The 27,585-nt window shown below is 34.2% G+C and overlaps 1 protein-coding gene across 1 annotated transcript in view; it reads left to right on the top strand.

The window, feature by feature from the left end:
• Positions 1-27,585, top strand: part of DNAJC1 (DnaJ heat shock protein family (Hsp40) member C1) — a 113,311-nt gene that overhangs the window by 32,028 nt on the left and 53,698 nt on the right. The window contains exons 2-7 of the mRNA XM_040591264.1: positions 7,831-7,932; positions 8,707-8,753; positions 15,237-15,402; positions 16,290-16,387; positions 17,442-17,535; positions 27,235-27,325. Of these exons, the coding sequence (XP_040447198.1) occupies positions 7,831-7,932; positions 8,707-8,753; positions 15,237-15,402; positions 16,290-16,387; positions 17,442-17,535; positions 27,235-27,325 (598 nt within the window). The remainder of the gene's footprint in view (positions 1-7,830; positions 7,933-8,706; positions 8,754-15,236; positions 15,403-16,289; positions 16,388-17,441; positions 17,536-27,234; positions 27,326-27,585) is intronic.

The following is a 27,585-nucleotide window of genomic DNA, read 5'->3' as shown; positions in this document are numbered from 1 at the left end:
TTGAGGTCTGGGAAGCAAGTATTTGAAAAGGCAGGCTAGGTGTGTAGGAGTCAATAATGTCAGTTGTGGTGGAAGAGTGTAGTGAGAACAGGATAAGCAAGAGGAGGAGGAAAAAGTTAAGGCATGGTATGGATGTGTCCTTGCTTATTCTCTTAATTTCCTTTAATACCTTACCCTCTGGGAAGAAGTCGGAAACGCACTGAAGCTGAAATGTAGCAAGAAAACTATATGAGCAATCCAATAGCAGTTTATTTTGGGCATTACCTTGTAGGAAGGGTTGGAACTTGTCAGATCCAACACCCCAAAATCTTCACCATTTTATCTCCACAGTGGCAATTCTGGACTGCTTTCAGCTGTCCTTGGGTACAGTGTCACTCCTCTTGTAAATCAGTGGGCTGTGCTATGCAGGGGCAAAGGCATTGAGCAAGAAATGCACTGCAGGAGGCATAACATTTTGCTTTCCCTGCCAACCTGGACTGTAAAAGCAGTGGTCTGTCTTTGTACCTATTTAGTTCCTGTGAATATGTTCCAGGATCAGGAATTTTGTAGTTAATATTTTTATCTGAGAGCTGTAGACTGGAAATCTCTGATGCAATAGGCAGATTTTCAAGAGAACACCCTAGAAACAACTTTCTTTAGCCTATAAGGGAATACACACAGGTGTATATATAAATATATACAACTATCTATGTTATAAGGATATATAACACATACTAATATGTAAACAATAAATGCATTTTATAAAATGGAATCAAAATAAATACGTAATACCATTCCTGGAAAAACATGAAAAAAAAAAGGATACCTACTCGTTCTTTCCTTTTGAACTACCAAAATGGAAAAACTAAATGGAAATAAACTATGTAGGCAAGATTTCAAATTAGTCAGTATTGGCTTGAACAATGCCCTCAGTTGTTGTTTGATAGCTTTGCTCCATTTTGAATTTGAAGAGTAATTCTAAAAATGTTGCAAGTTGGTGAGTGTTCTCTGTATCTCGGAGACAACGCTTATGTTAAAGCAAAAGTTATAGTTATACATATACATCTTATTTTTCCTAAGTGATCACTTTCTGGAAATCTAAGTAAAAAGGTAAAAGGCTAAAATAGCTTCAACAGACCAAAAAAATTACATATAAATACTGCTGTTCAAATGGGTCAAGAAAACCGAAGCCTGTGCAATTGTGCACATGTGCTGAGGAGAACACTTTTTCAGTTTCTCAAGCATGAGGCAGCAGAATTTTCATTCATTTGGCACGATAGGCTTAAAACAGAGTCTTCTTTCATTTGACACACTCCCCTGGAAACAAACATGCCAATGAAGGGATTGTGCCAGTTATCAGAAGCTCACAGGAATACATTGTGCTGGTTTGTATTCATTTTCATTTCATGAATTGCTTTAAAACTTAGCAACATAAAAAAGCATTAAAACATCTTTTTAGTGTTATATTTAGTTCTTACATATTTCCCTGCTGTGCTGTTATTCAGTTTAAATCAATGGAATGTTGAGACACATGGCTTGGTTTGCAGCAGAGCAGATCTCTCCTGCTGCCTGGGTATGCTTGTAGTATTCATCTGTAGAGAAGCAGCAAATTTTAGTTTAACTCATTTTACATCCTTGAAAAAGATGAGTGTCTTAGAAAAAAGTTCAATAAAAATAAAGGGTGAATTGAACAAAGGTTATGCAGCAAGAAATTTAAACCAAAACTCAGCTGTTATCTGTTAACTATAAAAGTTCACAGATAATGCTTGGTCTTCTGGGAGATACTTGTTTTTCTTTCCTAGAGTTATATTCTTCAGGATTGCCAGCAGGTCCTTCCCACCTCTGGAATTTGCTACAAGACTATTTCCCTCATAGATATTTTTCCAAGTGCAAACTTGGCAAACTCAGGTGTACTTCTTGGAACTAATCTGGTCATGGGAGCTTAAATTAGGACCAGGTTGCAGTGGTTGCATGTGAAGCAAATATGGGAGTGGTTTTTTTAATCCAGTTTGATATGGATGAAGATTCATTTATTTCCTAGTCTTGTGCTGTTGCTGCTGTTAGAGGAACAGTCACGTTAGAGATGGGTATCTCTGCTTTAGGTAACAGTTGTTTTTCCTCCTAGTGCTACTGAGCAATTTTTGTGTGGTAGAAACAGCATGCAGGGTTGATTTATTTTTTACTTTTTTTTTTTTAAGGGAAAATACTTTCTGAAAAGTTGTTTGAGGAAACCAGGGATGCTTGTGACTGTGCACAGAAGATGTGTTGTGATATTTAAGGCTATTGATACTGATGGTGGGAAATTTTTTTATTTCAGAAGTCTTGCTTGGTTTTTTGAGGTGTTTTGTTTGCTTTTGTTTTAAAAAGGAAAGGTACAAAGTCTAGTGCGAATGCAAGCCATTGAATTATACAGTTTCGGTGGTAAAACTTTCAGAGTCAGTGTGGCCTTCAAGCAGATTGAAGAGGTATGTGTCAGCCTAGGCTGAATGAAAGCGGGGGTGAGAATGGGGCTGGAAGAAGGGTCACAGCAATATAGTTTCCGACCTAAGAATTGTCTAGAGAAGGGAAGGGTTGTGGAGCAATAGTGGTTGCTGTTCTGTCCCTATATGAGAATGAGACACTTAAAGAGGGGTCACACTGTGTTCCTTGGTGTTGCTGAAAGGATGAGCACTGTGGACATTTAATTTTTGGCCTACAGTCATATTTATTTGGTCTCTTGGCACTTAGGGATATTAGTTTTCTGTGGACTTCACATGAAAGCAGCCAGGTAACGCTGTTGCCACAATATTTAAGAGACAGCTGTAGCTTTTTTCCAGTTATCTGCCCCAGCTTCTTTTATGAATTTTTGTGGGACAGCCTGTACATCCTGCAGCTTCAAATCATGGAAGAAAAATAAGTGATTGTGAATTTACAAAGCTTGTTTTTTGTTTCTTTTTCTGTACTGTTCTTCTTCAACCTGTATACTTGATGGTTACCAAAAGGAAAGTAGTGACTTACACAATAAAATTCTGAGCAGAATATTTTGTTGAAGAAAACATATACGTTTGAACTGCTCTTGAATAAAAACAAAACCCAAACACAAGAGTTATATAAGTTTGACTTAGTTTGGGAAGGCTGAAAAAGGCTTTATGAAGGCCTGCCTGCACTGAGGTTATTTACAGGTATAAGGTTCACACTTTGAAACACGGGTAGTTTGTGCTTGGTACATTTGTCATTTTGGTTGCTGTATAGCTTCAGTAACACTACTGTGGAAAATCCTACAGTTACTCAGCAGCAATGCAATGAAATAGATGTACTGATGTCGTTCTCTGTTCGCTCGTTAACAAGTGATTGGACAAACTGCAAGTGAATAAAACGTGATTCTGTCCGTACACTTGGTCCTCTGGACCACGTGCCTTCCCATTGCTAATAAAGATAATGCCACCTATTTGAAGACATCGGCAGGCATATTTAAAACCCAAGATGAATTGAGCACATTTACTGTGTTGGAAGCATTTGCTAAATTGTAAGTAACTAAGTCTTGTTGTATAACTGCATTGCACTCAAGGGAACAATTCAGGTTTTGAATTGTATATGTTGGTAAGTGAAAACTATGTAGACATTGATTATTTTTTCCCCTTGACCTAATCACTGTTTGCCTATGGCAATATCTGATATTCTATGTGTTCACCAAGAATTGTCTTGGGACCACAATGAGGCACTTTTTTTTTAGTTTCATTAGTAATCATAGTTGCATTAGGAATGGAAGGCAATGGAATAATACACTTGTACTGTAGTGCATCAGTTTTTTCTATTTATTGTAAATGTGGAAGTGAACTCTGTAGGTGGGAGTCTGAATTTGTATAGACAGAGGAGGACATCAGATCTGAATGTGTGCATTTTCAGAAAGAATTTAATTTCAAAGAAATGGAATGCAAATGCCTTTTTAGAATATTTTTTGTGTTGTGAAATCCTTTCTTTGTTTCTGCTTATGTATTTGTAATCAAACAATACAACTTTTCTTGGTAATACTAGAGAATATGAAAATGATGCTAAGTAAAATAAAATTTAGTAATGTGTTTTTCATTGTCTGAAGTGAACATGCTGCCAAAAGTAAATGACATAAATAGTGAGAAGAATGTTTCTTCTCCCCCATCCTGGGAACCTGATGTGTGTCACTCTTTAGACAAAAAATAAAAATTCCAACAGACTACTCGGAGATGTGTTTAATTTTTGACATACTGTTGATTCCTTCAAATGGTAACTTTGTGTGCTAAAATACTTGTTTGTAGTTTAAGAGAGAATGTGAAAAAGTGTAACTTCTACCTAGAGGTCACGTAACTAGACACATGGATGCTTCTGGTTCAATAAAGTATTAGCAATTAAAAATTTCCCACATGAATACTTGCATAATTGCATGCATAAGAAGCCAAACTGTAGCTTACCCAACTTGCAGTTTGGTATTTCTGAGAACTAATTCTGGCACAAAACACCTTTTCCTCCATTGACTTGTCTACTAGGCACATTTTTTCCAGCTACGCGGCTGACAGTTGAGCAGTTTTAATTTTAGCTTAAAGCATTCATTTTGCATTATCTTTTATTCTAAGTGTTTATATTATGCTTTGTTTTTTCAAAATATATGTGATGGAGTATTGCCTTTTTTCCTCCTGAATGGCAGTGACTTACATGAAAGTGGACTTAGATGCTGTGGGTGGAAGCATGTGCTGTTGCAGTGAGAGTAGTTCTCAACTTGTAAGATCTGTTAAGTGGAAATGGGAAGTAAGGTGGGACAGTATTGCCTTGAAAATTACAGTTAGCAAGAAATAAGGTGATGCTTTTGATGTTTGTATCCACATGAGGGAGACTGTGTGACAGGCTTGTTTCCTTTAATTGGTGGCAAAACTTGCCAACCTGAAGCACACTGTTGGAGAATCACTGAATGCACTAGCTGTCTATAACATTACCAGCTCCTTCTGCTATTAACTTTTATGCATATACAGATTTTATTTTTCCTTCCTTAGATGTAACTTGAGATTTCTGAACTGTAAATGAAGCCACCCAACACGTCTTCTGAGCATTTTCTTTAAACAAAACCTTAAAGTGGTCATGGCTTTCTTTCCCTAATCTTGGGACTTCTATCCTAATATGTAAAATAGTATTTTAGTCTGTAGAAAACACTGACTCTTAACTCAGTGTTTTGTTGCCCAGCCTTCATGAAAATATTACTGCAGGTGACCATCAAGAGTCAATTAGCTATAAATGAAAGTCTCAGAATAGCAGACTTCAGTATGGTATGTATTTCTTCATTAGTTTGAAAATAGTTGTTCCTTGTAGCTTAATTAGGGTCATACACTGCTAGGAGTTTCTGTAGTGATGAGAGCTTTTTCTGAAAAACCAACCACTTGTTTTTCAGGGCAGCTCGTAGAGGATCTAGAACCTTGCCTGAAGGTGCCCAACATTACCCATAGGTAGCATTAATTAGCAAAACGTTCAGAATGTATGTTTTCCTGTGTGTTTGACAGTATTGTAAAGAATCAGCAGGCAGACTTACTGTTGCTTTAGAAATTTATATGGACCAGTTGTAATTAAATCACAGCAACATCCCACATTTAATTACTTAGTGGTATTATTGACCCCCTTTCAGCCTTTTAGGAGCTTAATTACGATTAGCTGATATGTTCACAAAGATCACTTCCATGGTTTAGCAAAAAACATGGCCAGAAAACTATATCCTGATTTTTATGTGCTATAGTAGTGTTAAAATATTATATTTTGTTTTGAAGACAAGCCCATATTGTTTTTGAAATGGCTGACTGGGTTGGTAGATGAGGTGAAACAAAACAATGTCTAAATTATATCTGGTAACTAAGACAAACAGTCTGTTTTTGTAAATTTATATTTTTTTGTTGTTTCAACTTCTCAAGGTGAAGCAACACAAATATTTAAGCAACTTTATTCTTTCAGAGTTGACTTGAGATCTGTTGCTTTGCTTAAGCATGAAACTTAAGATAAACTACCTTTTGTCCTGATTTACACAAATAATCATGCTGCTCCCAAATAAAAATAAAGTTTAAATTGTTTGGATACAACTGAAAACACTCTTTTGGTTTGTTTGTTTGAAGTCATTGGAAGAATACTGTGAGAAAACTCTTTAATATGCTTTCATCAGATTTTTAACGGTTTATTAGGAGTGTTCCAGAAATAATACAAGCACATCTACATGTGTGGTAGAGAAGGAATAAGCTGTGGTTTATCCTAAGTACATGTTCCAGACATACTAATTTCTTGAGGTTATCATGTTCTTAGTCCCTAATTTTTAAAAGATTTATTTGTGCTACCTCTTCACAATTATTTCATGTAATTCTGTTAAATCTGCATCTCAAGAATTTAAAGTTTCTTTGTGCTTAGGATAAACATTTAGTCACTGTCTCTTCCTTCCCCTTAACCAAGAGTTAAAAGTAAACCTATAAAACAATGGCAGTATGAAACAACTCACTGGCAGTAATCAAACTGGAAGCAAGCTGGTGCTTAATCAGAGGAATTCTGCTTTGGTGTGCACATGCCTTAGAAGTAGCTGTTGGAAAAATCAAAAATTAAAGGAGAAATCTTCCTGTGAGTAATAAAAGCACTGTCCTTTGGCAGACAAGAGACTATGGAAACTTTGGTCTTGCATTAAGGGATAATACCAGCTTCTTTAAAATATACTTTTAAAGCAGAATTTTCTCAAATTCTGCATTCCCTCCTGTTTTATTCTTTTCCCCTTCTCCTCCTTCAGTCTTTCTCTAATATTCACTCCTGTCCCAAACTTGTATACAGTATTATTATAGCCTCATGTTATAAAATTGAAAATTTTAAAATGAAAATAATGATTTATAATAAAAAGCCTGACAGACTAATTACAGTATTGCATTAATTATTATCTTATTTCTGCTCTGTTCCTCTCACAGCTATTTTGGATCTGGGGTTTGGTGTTTTTTAATCCCTATTGACACCATAATTTTGTGAGAGAGCATATACTGGGGAACGATTATATAAAATAAAGAAATAAAAACTGTCAGATAAACAGTTGATTTCTAAAATGTTGCCTTGGACATGTTAGTAATAGAATGCAAATAGTTCTGTTTAAATGTGATGCCTTGTGGATCTTTTGGTGAGTGTAACACGCATGTACTATATGATACAACTATTGAAATCTTCCATTTCTGGATATCATTATAGCATGTACTAAATAGCAGTCATTAATTCAGAAATTTGTGCATTGTGCAGCTAAATTGGTACATCATTGATGCATTTTACTTCTGAGTTTTATTTTTTCTCCCAAAATGTGTGCAATTCTTATAATGATTAAGGTATAGATTGATGTCAGTGCTACAGTATAGCTTCAAGACTGCAATTTGAAGCTACTTTAGAAAAATACAATCCTTTAGACATGGTGAAGCTGCAGTTGAATGGAAGTCCTATTAGTGGTGAATTTCATGTAAATATTAATAAGGGAAGAGTTCATAGCAAATCCTGAGTTTGGGAAATTGAGCATGATAATTTGCTGAAATGATGTCTGTCTTAAAGATATGCAGGTGCAATAATTTTCAGTTTTTATTTGAACTTTTAAATGGTGCAGAAGGTACACGGGTTAGTTTTTGAGCAAAAAAGTGTGTGGAAGTTCTGGCAAATACTGTTGTAAGGAAGGAAGGTAAAATGAAAGATGAATTGGACTGAAAGACTGTTCAGTTATTTAGGATAGGCTAGTTGCATGGTTTTGTTGTTAGAAGTCTCAAATTATGTTGCCTTAGTTTCTGCACATGGCTGGCTGTCTTCACATCTTAAGGTTCTGGGAATTAGTTTCTGACAGTTTGCTTTGGTTTCCTTTTTCAGGATGCTTCATCTGCAGACATTCGGAAAGCGTATCGAAAGCTTTCGCTGATTTTACACCCAGACAAGAATAAAGATGAAAACGCAGAAACGCAGTTTAGGCAAGTAAGTGCAATGTGTGGCAATAAAAGTTTCCAGGGAAAATAGAATTGGAATTTTTTATGATGATGTTACTTTAGTAAGTGCAGTGGTACACCTTTGAAATTACTTCAGTTGAACATTGACTTGTATTTTTCCGGATGTATCTAGGTTAAAAACAAGTACACTTTTTTTCTGAATTACCTTGTTGAATTAACTCTGATTTAGTATTTATCAGTATATTAAAAATAATATGAACAAAATACTTTTTAGGAGGAAAATGTGTTTTACACTTTATGTAAGACTTTATAAATAGTATTTTCAAAAGTAGTAGGGAAAACATCTAATTAGTTCCCCATGCAAGTCATATATAGGCATAATTTAATTAAAATTTATTTCAGTTTTTTAATATGCACCTTTTGAATCTTTACTGAGTGAAACCACAAGTCTATTGTAATTAGCTCTACCGTTGAAAATACACTTCTGGGGACTAAATATAGGCTATTTAATTTAAGTAAGATCTTTAGGATGAAACAAATGATACCTTTTATTTGTAAGGTGTAATTGAGACAAGACTCTGACAGATACGAAGAGGGGAAAAAGTCTTTTGTAGGAGTTGCTTGTTTGTATATTTGACGCTGTATATGAATATGTCAATTTCTTTTGCATATTGAGTTTGCTTCTTAGTGTTGTAGGGGGAAAGTGAAAACTAGCAAAGGTCATTAGCTGGCAAATGTAAAATATGATACTTTATAAACTCAATCGTAAAGTCCTTCGGGTTTTTTTATGTTTTTGTTTTAGTTGGTGGCCATCTATGAGGTTTTAAAGGATGAAGAAAGGAGGCAGAGGTGAGTTAATTTGCACAGGTTCTTAAATAAAGTATTCATGCCAGTGATATATTGAAGTCTTATTTGACTTAATTGTAACTCTTCAGATAATTTTTTGTCATGTAAGTTTGTAATTCCTATGCAGCTGTTAATCAAATATTGTATGTGGGGGAAGCTGGTGTGTATTTCTGTGTGATACACTGTTTTTTCTCCTTTAAAACTAGTATTTGAAAGACTTTAAAAGGTAGTTGTTACATTGAGCAATTTTTTAAGCACTTAACAATTATCACTTTGAGTTTTATTAAAGCTGTGGTTGAAAATACAGGCCAGTGATTCAACTGTCTGCCGTATCTCTATCAATAAAAGGTTTGTTGCATGATATTTAGGGATTATTTCCAGTGTATGTTGTCTTCAACATTGTTTTCTGTTGCTTAGTTCATTGCTGCTTCTTTCTGATGTATTATCTAGAATACTGTAAACTCTAATATTTACAAAGCATAATTTTTTTAATAAATGATAGTTGTCCCTGCTGCTTCAGGGGCAAGTCCACCAATACCTGAAGAGGGATAGTATTAAGAACTGAAAATGTGGGGCTAATCTGCTTTCTGGAAGACTTATTCTGAATTTTTTTTTTCCTTTTAAGCAGATGACCATTTAAACTAATGAAAACTAATGTCCCAGAATGCTGGGACATTGAAAGTTTTGCTTTTGGGTTGGAGTTTTAGTAAATCAACTTTCAGCTTACAAGTCTTTAAACAGGGCTTTACAAGACATTTCTTGAAGGGTTTTTGGCTTTGTAGATGTCTTGGCAAGAGTCCAGGTTTTGTAGTATAGATTATCTACTTTTTGATAATCCTCTCTTGAAGTGTGATGAAAATTTACCTCATAGAAGTACTTCTGGAAATTTGTATTTTTTTTGTTTCATCTCTCACAAGAGAATTTCATTGTGAAGTTCTACTCAAGGAAAGTTGTTTTTTGTTTGTTTTTCTTAAGTTAAATACTTTCAGACCACTTAAATTGAGCTATCCACAAAATTTTCCCACCTTTTTGTTTATAACATTGTTTACATATACTTTGTGATGTTGCCTCTCTGGAATTTAGTTCCAGCATGGAACTTCTAGGAATTTCTTTACAGCTGTAACAGCAGCTTTTTGCATGGAACTGTGATGCAGTAGCTTGTAAAAAACCCTGTATTTTTAAGCTTTGTATACGTTACAAATGTGACTAACTTACCCAAGTTCTTTGTGAGAATACTGTTAATGCAGTACAGTGATTACAAATGAGAAGTTAAAGCAGCAGTAGATTGTTCAAGCTTAGATTGATTTAATTGTCAATAACTTATTTGGTACAGAGACAATGTATTTTTCTTGCACAGTGTGGATGTATGGTTCATATTGCTTCTATAGTTGATTAAATATAAATGTAGAGGTTTAAATAGTGTTTGCCTTCAGATAATTTTCTGGTAGTAACATGCAGAGTTTAGAAATAACACGTAGAGTAGCAGAGCTATATGGTCTCATTGCTTTGAGAAAACCTTTATCAATCATATTTATTACACAGTCTAATGATAAACTGTCAGCTGAGCTTGTAAGTAGAGTGTGATCTGTCCTGTATCCTGTAAGGCATTGTTGTAGCATGTCCGTAAAACAAGTCCTAAGTAAGTGTGCTAGGAGTTGCTCCCCCTCTAATATTGTTTCTACTGTAAAGGACTCATGGATTTCTTGCAGCTATACAGCAAAGGAAAGGTGAGAGTTGTTGCTTTTTGGGACCTTCCTACTTCAGATGTTGGTGTTTGACTATGCATTTTGTGAGGTGATGGTCCTAGTGGAAGAGGCTCAAAGTTTACTGTCATGCCTGTGCACTAAGTCTCTCAGGGCTTATCGACTCAGGTTTATCCTGATCCCAGAGACACTTCTTTGGGCCTGTTCTAACTTGGGCTTTCTGCCAGAGTTTGTAGTTGTTTTTTTTTTTTTTCTTTTCTGTTGTCAGTGTGGTAGTTTTTAGTGCTGAAGTAACTCAAAGACCTGATGGGATAAGAGGCAAATTAGTTCCATTTCTTACAAATTAGTAAGTGAGGAATTCTGGCAGTTCAGCTGGGAACCCCTTTACAACTGGACAAATGGATTGGGGCATGGTGTTACACCACCTCAAGAAGAGTGAGCTGCAGCCTTGTGCTTCTGTACAGTGAAGGCAGCCGTACCTGCCTGCCTCTTACTGTTCATCTCAGAAGTGGTGTAATCCAGCATTGGTGCTGGTGTGCATACAGAGAGTGGAACCAGTAAAGGCAGGAATAAGGTCCTCTGCACTGTATGACTGATAAACTAACTTGGAAACTATAAAACTGGGTCTGATTACACCCTTCCTCCAAGGCTTGGTGGTTGTCAGAGGGGTGTGTGTGTGTACAGAAACAGCATTCTAAAAAGGCAGGTCTGTTGGCCAGCTATATGTGATTATTTTTCTGAAACATTTCTATTTTTATATTTACCAGTGAATTTTTACTTTATCTGATGGCAGAAGCCTTTCTTAAAATACCATGGTTCCTCTACTGACAATTATAATAAAGAGCTTTGTAATTCAAATGTGGTTTGTTTTTTTGAGAAAGTTGTATAGTTATTGTGAATATACTAATTTTGTTAGTAGTACTACAGAATACAGTAATGTTACTTTTAGTACTTTTCTCTTATGCACTTTGATACATAACTAAAACATTCTGATATTGTAACATTAAACATACATGCAGCATTGTTTAATATCAAATTAAACATACATGCAGCAGATCATAATACTTTATATTTCGTATCCACACTGCAGAGCATGTGAAATTCTGCAGGAAGGTTTATCTATAAGACATATGTAGAGACAAGCGCATTTCCTGAAATATGCTTTACTTTAGGGCATTTGTTGGTAAATCAACTTGAAGATGATAAATTTTATTAGCCTTTACTTTTTTCATAAATTAAAAATAATCAGATAGTTTTACACACTTGTAATTAGGCAAAAATCTTATATTTGAATTTCATTGTTTGTTACCATTTTAAGGAGCTTTTTTTTACCTACCAGGCCTATCCTCTGTAACAATGTGGGCTTGATTACAGGAAGCATTTGTAAAGGAATCAAGATATACTTGTTTAGAGCAAGAAAGGTGTTTATCTTAGCTCTCATTATAATTAAATGTCTGTATTCATAGGTATAAATTGTTCTGGCTGATGTTTCACTGAATGTCTTTGACAGCTTGAGGAAAAAAGGCCACCAAAATAAAAAAGTGCCAGTGCAGTCTTCCTGTAGTTCAGAATAGATCTCATTAATTCAAGGTTATAGAATATAAACTATATCAGATTTCTGAAATAATCTGAAATATGAAATGCAGTGGCTCTCTTTAGAGGGAAAAGTAAATTATAATTATATTAAAATAGATGATACTGTAATTAGCTACTACAGTTAATGAATTCTTTTTTCTTGCAATGTAATTGATTCTACAAAGAGCTCTAGAAACTATTCCATGAAACTTTACAGATGAATGAAATTTTAATAATCTTGCAATTGGTTACTTGTTAGTACAAGACTAACAAGTCTTCTGTAGAATCCTGAGTTTTAAAATAAAGATTCAATTTAAGTTACAAATGGGGATTTTTTTGTTGCTGTTTTGGTCTTTTTGTTTCTGTACTGGTGCTTTGGGGTTTTTGTAGCTTGCTGACTACTACATTTCAGAGACAACTGGCAGAATACTCATGTCAGAGATTTGCTGCATTCTGTGTACATATGTCTGCAGAGAAAAATACCACAGAGAGATTTTTTCCTTTTCATTGTGTGGTTTTTTTATGCTTACATAGAGTAAAAATTAGTATCGTTTGCCAAAAGAAGAATGATTTGTAATAAAATTTTGAACATAGTTCTTGATGCAGATGGACTAACTATATTTCATAGTTAATACAGGTTTCTATAAAGAAATTCTTTAATGAGAAACTTGCTTTTAATTAAATCACATACTAAATGTAGGAGTCAAGATTTAAAAATTAATAGAAACTTCTGAATTTCAGTAGGATCATTTTCCAGTTGAAAATCTAAAAAGCACTGATATCTTTATTTTTCAAATGCAGAGCTTAATTACTATTGAAAGCAGTGATTTATCTTTTAACAGTATATATTCTAAAAAGTAGGTTATAATAGAAGCTATCTTCCCTTAAAATGGCCAGTCGTGTGAGCCATAATGCTCATTGATAGTAAAATCAATAGAGCATTGATTCTGAGACTTAATCCTTGGAGACTGTTGTTCAGAACAGCGGACATAGCCTAGTAAATACAGAGTGCTGTTTAAAGTGTTTAATGCAAGAGACTCTGCTGTCTTAATTTATTTTTTCTTAACAGATAATTTATAATAGAACATGGTTGCCAAATGTTGGTTTGCAATCTTGTTTTACGTATTACTATATTGTTACCATTAGCATATATGGACCTTATTTAGTCAGTAGCCACATTTTCAGTACATCAATTAACAAGTATTAGAGTATAAGAAAGGCAAATGCTTAATAAATTTATAGTAGAATTAATAAAAATTCTTTCTTGATTCTACATGTATTTCTCTGAAGCTTTCAAAGGAAGGGCATCTCTTGTGAAGTCTTGTTAACAAACCTGATTTGTTTTAAAAATGGTTTTGTTTCTAAAAATGTTTTCTTGTATTTTAACAATAAAATGTTTAGCAAATGCATTATTATTTTTTAAATGCTAAAATTTCTACTTAAACAAAAAGCTAGGTAGAAGTTTTAGTTTTGAAATAACATCCTAAGCAATTTTTCTGAACAGAGTTTGTGTAAGGCATTGGTAGTGAATTCGTTCTGACCTACTGGGAAAAGAAAAAAGTTATTACTTCAAATTTTACAATAATGGATATTAATCTTAGTATTCTCATGATTGTGACGGAAGATAGAATTTTGCAATAGGAATTTTACTTCTGGTAGCATTCAGAACACTGCAGAATCCTGAGGTGTTAAATCTTTTGCATAGAAATAACAGTACCAACCTGAACAAATGTTGTATCAGGTCAGCTTTTCTAGATATGCTGAATTAGAATAGATTTTTTTTTTTAATTGAAAACTATTGCTGCTTTTTCTGCTTAAAAAAATGAATTTGATGGTGGAAATTTTTTTTAGTACATCTCCAAGGTATCAATTTAATAACTATCAAAGTAGCTAGTGCAGTTGTTGCATTTAAATTGATTTACATGTCAAGACTGGCAGTTTAGCAGCTGCGCTATTATTCCTGGATCGGTCAATTTACTTGAGAAAAACCTACTACTGAGTTCTACTGACCTGCATGACAATATAGGCCCTATTTCTATTCCTGTAATTAGGCCTGCGACTAACTCAGAATATTTTTAATTAAAATATTTTGGTCAATGTGTTGCACCAAATTAGGCCTTTCAGTGCAGATTTAATTCTGGAAATGGTGTGATTAGAATATGTAATGAGTTGTGTTCAATTTAAGATTAACAGGTTGTGAGTCTTGAACATACAGGTTTTTGAGTTTGCTGCCGAGATTTGTGTTTGAAACTTTACTCTGAAAAGTTAACGAATAGAAAAATCTGTTTTGCATATCTGTGGTTTGTTTATTTTAAAATTGATGAGAATGTACTGCAAATAAGACTCCAGAAACACTAAGATGTATCAAGACATTTTTGTGAAGAAAAACTGGCAAATTGTCATAAAATGGTTTCTGTACAGTCAGCAGTGGGAGTAAAATGAAACAGTTTTAAAATAGATTGATTTTGGAGACAGCTTTTCAAATAGAAAATCAAAATCATCTAGCTGTAGTGAACTTTGTTTTCTAACATAAAAATTAAGCCTTTAACTTAAATTTATATCTGACACAGAATGGATGTTAAGTCTGGCACCATTTTTACCTAACGGATATTGTGCTACAAAAGGACAAAACAACAGCAAAGATACCTCTCCCCTCCCCCCCACAACTGTGCTTTTAATTTGTAATAGAAAAAAAGGTTTCTATTGTTTGAGACTTTGTTCTTTGTTGGTTATATACTTCTGTCATGGATACCTGCCCACTGATTACTCAGCAGGTAGACAACATCTGCATTTGTAGAAGTCTGTTATTTCAGAAGTGAATGAACTGGGGTGTGTGTGCGTGTGTGGGGTTGTTGCAAGAGCAATCAAATTACTCTTTTTTTTTTTTTTTCTCTTTTTTTTTTTCTCTTCTCCTTTCTTTTCTTTTTTTTCCTCCAAAAGACTAGATATGTTTCCCTAGTGTTTGGTTCTGGATCCTGTTTGTTTCCAGATGCAAGCCTAGCAGCTGACAAAACAAGGCATTGCTCTATTAAAAAAAAAAGGGGGGGGGGAAGGGGGAGTGATAAAAAAAAATATTACTAAATGATCTTTTGTGTGTGTGTTACTCAAGTGGGCTGTAGATTATAATTTGTTTTGTTTTTATAATTGGATGGTTTGGCTTACTTCATTTTTAGCTCTCCATGAAAGCCTGTTGTATTTGCTACTGTAGGTATGATGATATTCTGATCAATGGACTACCAGATTGGCGACAGCCTGTGTTCTACTACCGGCGGGTGAGAAAAATGAGCAATGCTGAGCTGGCATTACTCTTGTTCATTATACTCACAGTGGGTCATTATGCTGTGGTTTGGTCAATCTACCTGGAAAAACAGCTGGTAAGTATTGGTGATAAATCAAACTCGTTTCAATTATTAGTATTGAATTTCCTGCAGAATTTTGCATATAATAGGGACCTCTATCACTTCCCCTGTTTTGAATTTGATTTTTTTCATATTTTAAAAGGATTATATTTTAAAAGATGATAATTATACAATAAGATACCAGAAATAGTAATCTTAAAAACTACTTAAAATTTCTAAAATTTGTCATAAAGAGCAGGAGATAGTTCTTTTGGCTTTTAACTGAAAGGAAGAAGAGGAATAAAACCTCTTGTCTATTGATGCAGAATCATATGCTACTATAGTCATGTCTACGGTTTTCCTAAATGTTGTTTAAAAATAATCAAGTTTTATTCATTTAAAAGTCATACTTGATTTGCCTTTGTTCTTAGTGAAATGCTTTTTTTGTTTGGGGTTTTTGTTAACAGGATAGGCGTTGATAAGTAGTATAAACCACATTATTTTTTGATTATTTTTTATCATACAAAAATCTATTGCACTTAGACTAGAAAGAAAACTAAGCATAACTTAAAAAAATATTCATACATTAGCATCTATTTACTTTTTTTATTTTCCACTGCATTATTGAAGTTGATGAATGAGAAAGGAGGCAAGTTGAATGCTTTCCTCCTCTTAGAAAACTTTGATTGCTATGGAGATACACATGAGTGACAGAACTGGACTTCATGTGTGTTTAAAGACTGGATACCATGGCAACAGTTATTGTTAAGATAGATCATTTTACTTAATCATGTAGGACCCCTAGATGCATTTGCATAAATGCTACTCTACTGTTTACCCTTCACAGAAGAGTCCCAGTAACATTTGTGGTTTACATGTTAATGATAACCTGTAACTGTAGTTGGTTTTTTTTCTACATCAAGGATGAACTGCTTAGCAGAAAAAAGAGGGAGAAGAAGAAAAAAACAGGTGGCAGGAGTACAGATGAAGCCAAACTTGCTGCTCTAGACAAAAATGAAAGGTGGGAAGGAACTCTTAATTTTCTGCATTTTAAAACATTTTATCAGCTAGTGGTTTAGTTCTGATATTTTCTCCTTGCAGCTTTGAAATATTTTATGAGCAAAAAACCTGTCTTTGTAGTAACAGCCATTGCTGATATAAAGTGTGCCAATGTAGATGTGTTTTCAGATTTTGATTTGTAAATGTGTTATTTATTCAGCATATCAACAATAATTGAAAGATAAAAGGCTGAATTGATCGTATCTGGCTTACAGAAGGGTATTGTTTCTACAAGTTGATTTTAGAAGATTTTACAACTTCTTTTATCTTTGAAGATTTTTGCCTTTGATTACAATTAACAAATTTCAGTTTATTTAAGCTTTAGTTTAGTACCATACCAAGCAAGGAATTTTCATGGGGTTTTAATGCTTGTCTGATTTGATGCTTTTTATCTGATTAACTTAAAAACACAGTGTGTTGGTAAAGGCTTCTACCACCGTTGTTTGTGAAGAAACACATAGGGAAATAGTGACTTTCAGGACACTCCAAAAGATACCACCATTTCTTCTATTGATTCATAGAAAGAAATAAAGGGTTTAAATAGTTCACACAGTAGGGGCATGAACTGGATCAATGCAGGATGGAGATCAGAGACCATTCTGCCTGTCGTCTTTCCTGATGACATCGGTGAGTAATGCTCCAGTGAACTGCAGATGACATTAATTTTTGAGTATTGTTTTGTTTATGCTGCAGTCTTTATATCTGGTTGTCAGCACTTGTGAACTCTTGGTTGAGGCTTGGCTTGTGTGTTTTTTTTTGAAACCGAAGTGATTATGTGGCTTACAATTTTATTTTCTTCAAGAAAAGCCCTTTTTAAGAGATTAAAATACAGGGATGATTAGAAGTTAGCTGTTACATATTTTGAATTCAATATTGAAAAGGTTTCTTTAATATTATGCAGTTACACAGTTTTATAGGAGTTGACAAGTGCTAATCATCTTAAAGGATAATGGGAAAGTTCTAACTTTGAGGTTGTGTGGCAGTAATGAAAAACTTACCATTTTATTTGACTGCAGAGTACTGGACAAACCACAGTGGCATGACTTACTTCCATGCAAGCTGGGAATATGGTTCTGTCTCACTGTGAAAGCTTTACCTCAGCTATTCCAGGTAATAGTATTGATTTTAAGTTTTATTACTTTATTTTTCTTTATGGTGTTCTTACATATGGTATCAGATATGTAGCACTTGTTCTTATGAATTTTTTGCTAAAATCTTTGGAGGCAAATTTATTACCATAAATTTGTCAAAATACGAATCTTTTAAATTAATATTAATCTTAATGTGCTAGGGAATTCAGTAGCAGTTCCAGTTAGACAAAAACTAGAAGAAAAAATTATGGAAGAGGGGTGATACATATTCATCTAATTAGAATAGCAATGTCTTTTAAGCGATTTGTTAACAAAAATATTTTTATCGCAAATAGGCAAATGCTGTACTTTCATAAAAAAATAGTGTCATTTAAATTTGAGGAAACAGTGAAATTACTTTTTCTGATTAAGTGAGCTTTTTTGAAGTTACTTGGTAATGACATAAATTGATACCTGAAATTACTAAGGTAAAGTAACAAATCATAACCATGCCTTTAAGTGTGGCAGACTTGCCCACGGTTGTGTTTTTTAAATCTAATTCTATAAACTGGAAAATGTAGCTGATATTCAGCCAGTGTAAGTATTGACAGATCAGTTACCACAATAACTTTTTTAATACCACTTGCTCTTTCTTTTCATTTCCCTTGAATACACCCATTTGTTTTTAATACCCTTGTCACTGCTAATGGATATGGATGAGGGAATGAAAGGTGGGGTTTACTTTGGTTTACAGAAATACTAGTATTAACTCTGACATGTAAATAGCATCACTGTTCAGTTTCTTGTCTTGTGTTCAAGCTGGAAAAAGACATAATTCATAAATTCCTAAACTGTTTATTGCATTTATAAGTTTTACTAAAGTCTGGCTTTTCAGCATCTGCTTTTATAACCTTAAACTTTTCCTACAAAGAAATGCAAAAGTTAGTATCTCTTCCTCTTTTAAAAGTTTTCTCAGAACTGTGTGTCTATTTTATTAAAGAAACCTTTCTTTTTGCAAGTTTTTAAAGCAAAAATTATGATGTTTAATTAAAATAACTGTTGTGTCCAAATTAAGCTTTGATGTTCATCCCTTATTGAGGTGAGTCAGATGGAAAAGAATTAAGTTCAGCAGTTGCTGTTGCTGCATTTTTGAAACTTCCTTCATATTTATAGTACTTTCCCTTTTGCCTTACTTGCATAATATTAAAAATACTACAGAAAGTAGTAAAATTCAGGAAGAATTATAAATTAGGATGACTTAGAATCTTTCTAAGCAGTCATTTTCTCATTTTTACAATTTTAAGATAGTATGTTAACAGGCTTCCGATTTGCTATTCAAAAAGCAGTTCCTATGTCTGCCAGAATATGCAGAAAAGGTGAATACAACAGATATGGTGTTCTGCATTTTGTAGATGCCTAGCCAATTCCTCTTGCTGTGGTTTTTAAATCAGTTAGCTTTTTCCCCCACTACTATTAATTTATCTAACAACTCATGGAAAATGGAACCAGGAAGCAGGGATTTGGTGGCAGGGGAAGCATGATGCAGAGGAGTTCAGAACAGAAGGGCTTTGAGCATGGAAGAAGTGATGGGGTTCTAGAGTAAATTGCCCCAAATAGCACTACTGCTCAGCTCCACGTTTTATGGTGTTAAGATGACCTGCTGATTATGTAAGTTACAATACAATAAAAATATAAGTAATCTTCAGGTAACTGAAATAAATTACTGGAGTTTATTATTTAACAATACTTGAAGTATCTACTACTTCTGAAGAGCGTAAGAGCAGCAGTGACCTCATGTTGGAGATGATTTTTGAAACAGCAGTTCAAAAGCTACCTTGTATGTGGTAGCTAGCCAGCTAAAAAGAGGCCAAAGATGTGTCTGAGTTGTATTTAAGGTTTTAGCAAGTTCTGCCTTCAGTTACTAACATAACAGCAAAAAGATAGCTGTACTTCCATGATTGTACCCTGGTAACAGAAATCCTGTTTTGATTATAAGTACTTTTCTCTTTGATAAAACACTGACATAGGCTTGAGATTTTATTTAAATGCTTTTAGTGTACGTAGAATCACTAGGGCAGCTTATCTAGAAGATAAAGACTCCAACAGATACTGAGTAGTGTTACATATGCTAGTTACACATGCAAATTATTTAACAAGGTGTTACAATGGTTGACATAAGGATGGCTGCTACAGATTTTAGTTGTTTATTGAGTTAATCTAAATGATTTATTCAGTCATTTAAGAGCCAACAAATTATTTTCAAAGTTGGCTGTTACTCATCTGCAACTAATGCAATTGTAGATTAACTTCTAAAAATGCAATCCGTGTGTAAATGAACCCCATTTGGGACAGAAAAGGGTGAGAATTAGCAATACTTTTAATTAAATGTTGCTTCTGCCACTGAGTTTTTTTCAAAGCTCTGTCAGTGAAATAGCTGAACTGCTTCCTCAAATTAAGAAAACAAAACTGCCAGCCTCTGTACACAATTTCTTCCTCAACGGAATCTATTAAAAATCCCCAAACCAACCCAAACAAAAAACAATAAACCCCCACCAAACCAGCAACAACAACAAAAAAACCCCAACCAAACAAAAACCACAAGATGTCAATTGAAACTTTTTGCAAGATCTTGCTTGGATTCCTTCTACCTAGCATCCATCTCTCCCCCCATTAGTTAATGTGAATATTCTACTTAGAACAGCTCTGTCTGAGGATTCAGGTTGAGCTTCTGTCCGTGCCTGGCTCTCATTTATCCAATTGAGTGTCTTTCTTATACTTCCCTTCCTCCTTCAAAATGTCAGATTTCAGAAGGAGGCACTTAAAATAATTAAGGTGGGTCTTTACTGAAGAAAAGTGCTTTGTTTGCATGCCCTTCTGATGGCCTATGCCATTTTATCGTAGTCTACATTTTGTGTCAAGAAACTGGAGGAAAAATGGATGAGAGGAGGATGAGAGAAATGATTTTTTTTTTTAACTATTGACAATTGTATTTTGAGAGAGACTATGTAGGTTTTATATCCACACATGTAGTTTAGTTAAATTTGGGGGTGAAAGCAGCATCTTTAAGCTTGTTTGAAGAAGCAAAGAGAAAAGAATACATAAAATGTATCGTAAATCAAATATCTGTGGTGTGAGAGAAATGTTAATTGGAATGTAAATTACACTTGACTATTACCAAGTTTAATTCTTACAATGTAGGCTCAATAAAAAGGTAGAAAAAGAATGCAAATTGTTTCTAAGGTCATTTATAGTTTACTCCTTCAGGAGAATGACCTGGAAGAAGGCTATGTATTTTAAAAAAATAAATAAAAGAAGAAGGAGAAAAAAAGAAACAGAACTCAATTAAAATGTTTATTGGAATGGAAAATAGTTCTTACAGAGAAATAAACCAGCTGAATATACTGTGCAAGAATTTCAGTTCAAATGGTGAATGTAATAGAGTAGTTGTGTTAAGTATGCTTTTCGTTAGTGGGAGAACAGTCATCTATGAATCGTAGTTTATTCCCAGAACAGCTGACTAGAGTTTTTTTCTTTGGATGTGCAGACATACAATTTAAGAAAAGTGGTCTGTCTTAAAAATGTTAAATATTTTTCACAAAATATTTCCTTCAGAAAACTGAAGGTAGGAGTGTTAGTGTTCCTTTCAACTACTTTTCCTCCACCTTGATGTGGTGAAGCTTAGCTATGAATGTCTTTATTTTTACACTAACTTCATTAATGCCAGTCAGCACTAGGAAATATTTTTTATTAGTTAAATTATAAGTCTGCTTTTGGCCTGACTGTAATGAAGCAGAAAGCGTTTTTGTTTGGTTCAGACAGAAACGGATTCTTGTTAAGAAAATAGTTTTCTATTACCTTCTATCTATAATAGTGTAGGTGTAGTGCATACACCCTAGCAGTGAAATGCTGGAAGAACTTCTGGTGGCTTGCCAGTAATGAGAAGGCAGTTCAAGCTCAATATGTAATTGCACTGGGTATAACCTAGTGAGATTATCAACAAAGCTTTCAATTACAATTGAAACTTTTGTTTATAAAGACCGTAGTGTAGCGCAAAGTGAATTAAAACAAAAAGGCCAGTAATTTATTTTTATGTAGACTACCAGATGGTAATTACTGTAGCTGATTTAGTAGCCTGGAATAGATTCAAACTAGTGACCCAGAGGTGTTTAATTTCTTGGCATTTTTTCGTCAGGTTTTCTTTTAATCCATGATTACATTTCAGCACCTGTTTGGAGATGGTTCAGCTTTGGCCTTAAATGGATTGGCAATGTGTTATTAAACTCAAGAGGCTTTGCCAGCAGGGCATCTCCTCTGGCAAAGTTAGCTTTTAAGCGAGATTTGATTAGGTCAGCAAACATTTATGTGGGTTGTTTTTGTCTTCACATATGACTTTATATAAAATCATCATGTGAGATTAAAATAAAATTTATTGCATTTAATAATGTGTGCCTTAAAAGATATTTTTGAAGGTGATTACTCAAGTCAGTCAGGTTAAATATCTCCTTAATTCCCACTTTACAGGGTTTTGATGTGTTCCAACTTACTGTACAGCACCAATGTTGATATAAGTTGCAGGGAGCAAACAGTTGCAGGACGTGTGGCACAAGTGATTGCCGATTTGCTCTGTTTCTTGCTGCTATTTTGCAGCTGCTGGGAGAACGAAAGTAGGGATGCAGCTCTTGACCCCAAGGTCAATTAGAAGCTTAGAAGCAGGTCAGAGGAGAGTAGATGGTAAAACAAGTATTCTGGGTGTATGCAAGTGAGCAAAAATAATTTATGTCTAACAGGGTGCTGTCTGAGGCTCTAGAGACAGAATGTGCTTTGCTGCATAGTAAAACGTTTAAATACAGATAAGACACTATTTGCCTTTAATTGCCTGCTGTTCTGTGGCACCCAATTTTGTTCTGCTCCTTTAAATCACTTTATGTATGTCTGCATATCCCAGCACACGTGTTAGCTGAGTGTAGCTTCAAGAGTAGCACTTGTACATAAGGTGATACTGGCTCTCAATTAGCGGTACTGTTCTGTTGTGGTATGAGGTTTCACAGGGTGTGAATGGGTCCCAAGGAGGCCTTGCAGTGTTGGCCTCAGTTCCCCCTTCTGGCTGCCTTTGTTTCACCACTGTGGATGTGGAACACACAGCAGATGCTGCTGGTCACCCAGTGCATCCTAGGCTTGGCTACACACAGCTGGAAAGGCTGGCCACACCTGGTATTATTCCAAGGTCAAAGCATGATTTTCTGATTATAAAGGAGGAAATAATGCAATTCCTATTTATTTACTACTTTGCCTTTGAGTAAACATGTAAAAATGCCAAAGAGAAATACTGTTTAACTCTTCCTCTTTTACATTATTTCTTGGCATAACATGTTGGTAATACTAGTTTATAAACCCATCCAAAAGAGTGTTTTCACTGTGGTATAATGGCTGGCATTTTTATTGCATAGAAACAGCAAATTGAAGGTTAGATGTTGCTGTAAATTTGACTTTTTTTCTTTTTTTTTGGTACAAATTATACAAGAACCTGTACTCAAAAGACCAAAAAATTAGTTCATGAAATTTATACAAATATTTCTCTTAAGTCTGTAGATTGATTTAATAAGAATTAATGCACAGACAATTATTTTCAATGTACTGATTTGAAGTATGCTTGTGGGAAAGTTTCCAGTTAACTGTAAATTCTGAGGGGATGTGTTTTGTTTGTATTAGTCCCTCACCCAGAGAACTAAAATGTGAAGTTGATTCTATCACAAAATCTGTCGTGAAGATTCACATATGGTCAATACAGCAAGTTGTTTCTGATGTTTGTCTTATTTCTCCTAATCTCTAGTCTTCTTGAGGTAGACCAGAAAGTCAGGAGGACTAACTGGAGAGGAGGGAAAAAGCAAACCACAAATCAAACAAACGAACAAAACCTCATCACCCTCCCCAAAATTCAAGGAGAGGCCAGAGTGACAGAGTCCTACTGGGAACTGAAGTTTTTAGTTCCAAAATTAATACAGTTTAAATACTGTATCTGTTGATTTGAAAACAACAAACAAAACAAAACACCAAAACCCCCAACCAAACTCCCAAACAAAAACAACCTTAAAAGTCCAGTACCAAGATTATGTATTTCTGCGTAACTCGAGTCTAGCTTTGTCTTGGCAATCTCAAATTTATTGACATGAGAACTTATATAAAAAGGAACTGAAATACAAGAATTTTTCAGTATTCTTGGTTCTTATTTGTGCTTAAAATATTGAAAATACGTTAATTGTTTGTCAATTTTTTTCTTCCACAACACTTTTTAAGAATTTTGATTAAATATGAGGGTAATCACAGGAACTTCCTATACTTTACAGCTGAAATATAATTTAGAAATATATAATAGCAGAATTCTGCATTTCTAATACACTTTTTTATGTTATGTTCCTTTTTAGGAAGTGTATATTTGAAATCATAGTATAATAAACCAGCATATATTAACCCTCTTGATTATTCTTTTTGCTTAACTACATGCATATTGCTGCTTTGATGGTGTAGAAAAGTAATGTATTTGTGCTGATGTACTTTTTTTTGACAACTTCTCAAACTCTTGCAAATGAGAAAAAAGTATTTCTGATTAGGTAAGCTAGAGCTTCTAGTTAGGACAGTTCCAAGCTTTGCATTTGTGTGTCTTTTCTCTGTCCCTTTCCACCCCCAGAAGGACAAAAATGTTGCTTTTTCTTACATTTATCACGTATCGAAGGTGAAGTGTACATCAGATACAAAATTTTGATGTTTCACATATGTTGAGCTGTTTGGGGAAAGATCCTCTGAAAGAGAAATCGTTACTGCATCTTTGGGAAGGATCACCAGATTGGAGGAGCCTGTATCTATATCGCCAATGTTTTTAGGGCCCTAAAATTTTGAATTGAGGCAAAATGACTGCTTAAATTTATCACTTTGGAAAAATAAAAAATCTGAACATAAATCTGTTTTGAAATACTTTTACTACTGAAACTAAATAGGCTTGAAAACGAGTATTCCTCTTTAGACTGATACTGTTGAAAACTAATGAGGAGTGAATTGAAATGTGCTTATTTATGTTAGGGCAGAAGAAGTTTTATTTATTCAAAAACTTCCTTTTTAAACTGTTTTCCAGTGTTTTTTCATTTTAACTTACAAGGTCTTATACCCATGTAGTTTGTGTCTGTGGCTAAAATCTTTGCTCAGGTACGTCTTTTAATTTCTCTTTATGACCTGTAGAGCCATTTCTTATGTTTTTGTAGGAAAGATTTGGTTTTCAAATCTTCAGAATCCATGTTGATTGATTTTTTTCTTTGTTTTATATGTATACATTTTTGTGTGCTTCAAAATGTGCAGTCTCCCCTTTTTTGTGATTATGGTGTCAGCCATTATAAACTGCCATTAATAAGATAAAAGAGTAATGTTGCCTTTGTTACCTGCGTATTACTCCATTTGCAGTGATAATCCATTTTATATCTGTAAAGCAACAATACTACTAAATTTCATTTATGTGCTTCTGACTAGTTTTCTTTGTTGTTCAGCTATTGTGTCTCATTTTCTTCTGAGCCACATTTCCAATTGTTCCATGATTGACGTGCTGGAGAGATTGACAGTTACCCCCTAGTGCCTGCTGTCTGGAGATCCCACAAGCAATAATGGATTTTACACCAGAATTTAGCATCAAATATTGGCTTTCAGTGTCAAATGGGTTAAATTTAAATGCTAGTTAATTGTAACCAATTTGAAATCATAGCCTTAAACAAAAGCATTTTTTGGATGTCAATATGTCTGTGTCCTCTGTATGCCAGGCAACCCAAATATCTCAAACTTACAGCAGAAGTTAACCATTACATTTATGGCTGTTTCTGCTTCTTAACAATGCAAATGGTCCAAAACTGGAGAGTACAAGAGAAGTTTCCGTAAGTGATAGGGAATTCATATTTCAGGTAAACTTAGAAGACAACCACTGCTGATCCTAATTTTGTAATTCAGTGTTTTAACATAGGAACTGAGTATGTTTCCTGAAAGTCTTCGTATCTGCTGTTAATGATAGTCCTCCTGTACCACCTACACATGGAGTTTTTTAGCCTCAATTCTAATAAACCCACCAAAACTCCCTTTTCCCCATCTGTAAAACCAAAACTGTAAGCATGTGAGATGCCCTCATCTGTTATGTTCCAGCAGCAAAAAGTTATGTCAAGTTTTCAAATTCTGTGCACAGTGATCTGTGTAAACCTGGCAGAGAAGTGTAACTTCACATTTCCCATACCCAAATGTAAAGACAAATAGAGAGCAAGAAGAGGTATTTTGGAAGGAGATGAAACCTTACTGGTCTTTTCTGGGAATTTGTGAGAGTTGTTCCTCAGGCATGCTGACTTGTATCGGTGAGACATCTCCACAACACTATGAAGTTCTGCTCAGAGCTGGATTTTGATTCTGTCCTGTGTTTTCCCACTGCCCTCAAGTATCTTTGAAGGGGTAGATGTCAGTGTAACACAAAGAACTGTTGTGTCATGGTATCTTTTCAGGAAGCAATGGGTTTAGATGACCTCTATCATTAGAGGTGGCAATAATGACTAATTAACTCAGTTTTTATTTAAAAAAATTATTAAGATGTCTTATGTAATTTTTTATGAGACCAGGTTTTGTTCAAATTTATGTTAGTTCAAATTCTAAAAATATTAAAAAAGTATTTTACAATACGTTCTACATTTAAATCAAAATAACCCTCTATATGTAAAACATGGGACTATTAATGTAATAACAAGAATAAAAATATTTTTGGCTATAAAGTACTAAAATCAAGTTTTTCTAATACTAGAATTAATTTTTATTTAATACAATAGAATTTCTGCATGCTTGGAAATAGCAAATAATGATTTGTCCATTTTGACTTTCCAGATTCATTGTTTTTGAATGAGTATAGAAATCTCAAACTGGTAAACGAGAGTAAGAAAACTCTCCATATCTCTTACTTCAGCGATCTGGTTGTTCGTATTGGAAAGCTTTCAATGCAAATCTATAATTACTATTTCATCAGATTTGGAAATGTACCTTATTGTGAGATTTGTGACAGGACTTCTAGTTTTATGTGTAAACTTGCCAAATAGATTTCAGATTAGAACCTAATCTAATCCTTGGAGAAAAAACTTAATATATTCAACACTTTTAATAGCAATGTAGAAGGTGATTTAAAACAAAACAAAACAAAAAAAAACCCCAAACAAAAACCACAAGACAAAAAACCCCTAAAAAAAACCCCCACCACCAAATCCCCCCAAAAAACACCAAACCAAGTTAGGTATTTTGGAACATGCAGTAAGTGTTACCATAATAAGTTCACACTAAAATGACTGCTGCCTAGCAATTGCCTTTGTCCCTGCACACACTATTCTAATTTAAAACTTTTCTTTCTTCCTTGAACTTCGAGATTGCTTATGTGAGCAGAGCGGGTACGTGACCTCTTACAAAGCTGTAGGTAGTGATCAGAATGTGTTTTCTAACCATTTTGCTTTTCAGGTTCTCATTGATCATCATAGTATACAATATCAATGCTATTACTTTAAACCTTTATTATGCAAAAATTCTACATTCTAAACAAATACTTTCAATACTGAAAATTGTTGTAACTCAGAGAAACGAGTATGTGTTAAATTATTTTGCAAGGTTAACTGAGAATTTAAAACAGAGCCATTGCAATAACTTGCTTGTATAAGGATGCTAATGCCATTGCAACATTTTCTTAAAGGATGCCAGACAATTATATATAGAATATAAAGAAACAAAAATGAAGGCGAAAGAAGATGCCCTGGCTAAGGCTGAACTTGAGACACTTCAGAGTGAGTTTTTACCACTGTCTTAATAAAGATGTAATATGATATACCTACTACACAGGATGTATATGAACAAACATTTTTATAATCTTCTAAAATACATGCTTTATATATTTCTGTACAGCTGTTACATAAGCTTTTAATTTTCTGACTAATTATGCAGTAGGCTGTGGGCTTGTTCCTATAGAAGCATAAAACTCTATGCTTTTGTTACAATATAACTATCAAACATACTTGCTAGAAATGTTGCTTTACAGGAGAGGGAG

Source organism: Falco naumanni, chromosome 4, assembly GCF_017639655.2.
Source record: "Falco naumanni isolate bFalNau1 chromosome 4, bFalNau1.pat, whole genome shotgun sequence".
NCBI classification, from domain to species: Eukaryota; Metazoa; Chordata; class Aves; order Falconiformes; family Falconidae; genus Falco; species Falco naumanni.
Note: the sequence above shows the minus strand (reverse complement) of the source record. Positions and strands in the feature narration are given on the sequence as shown.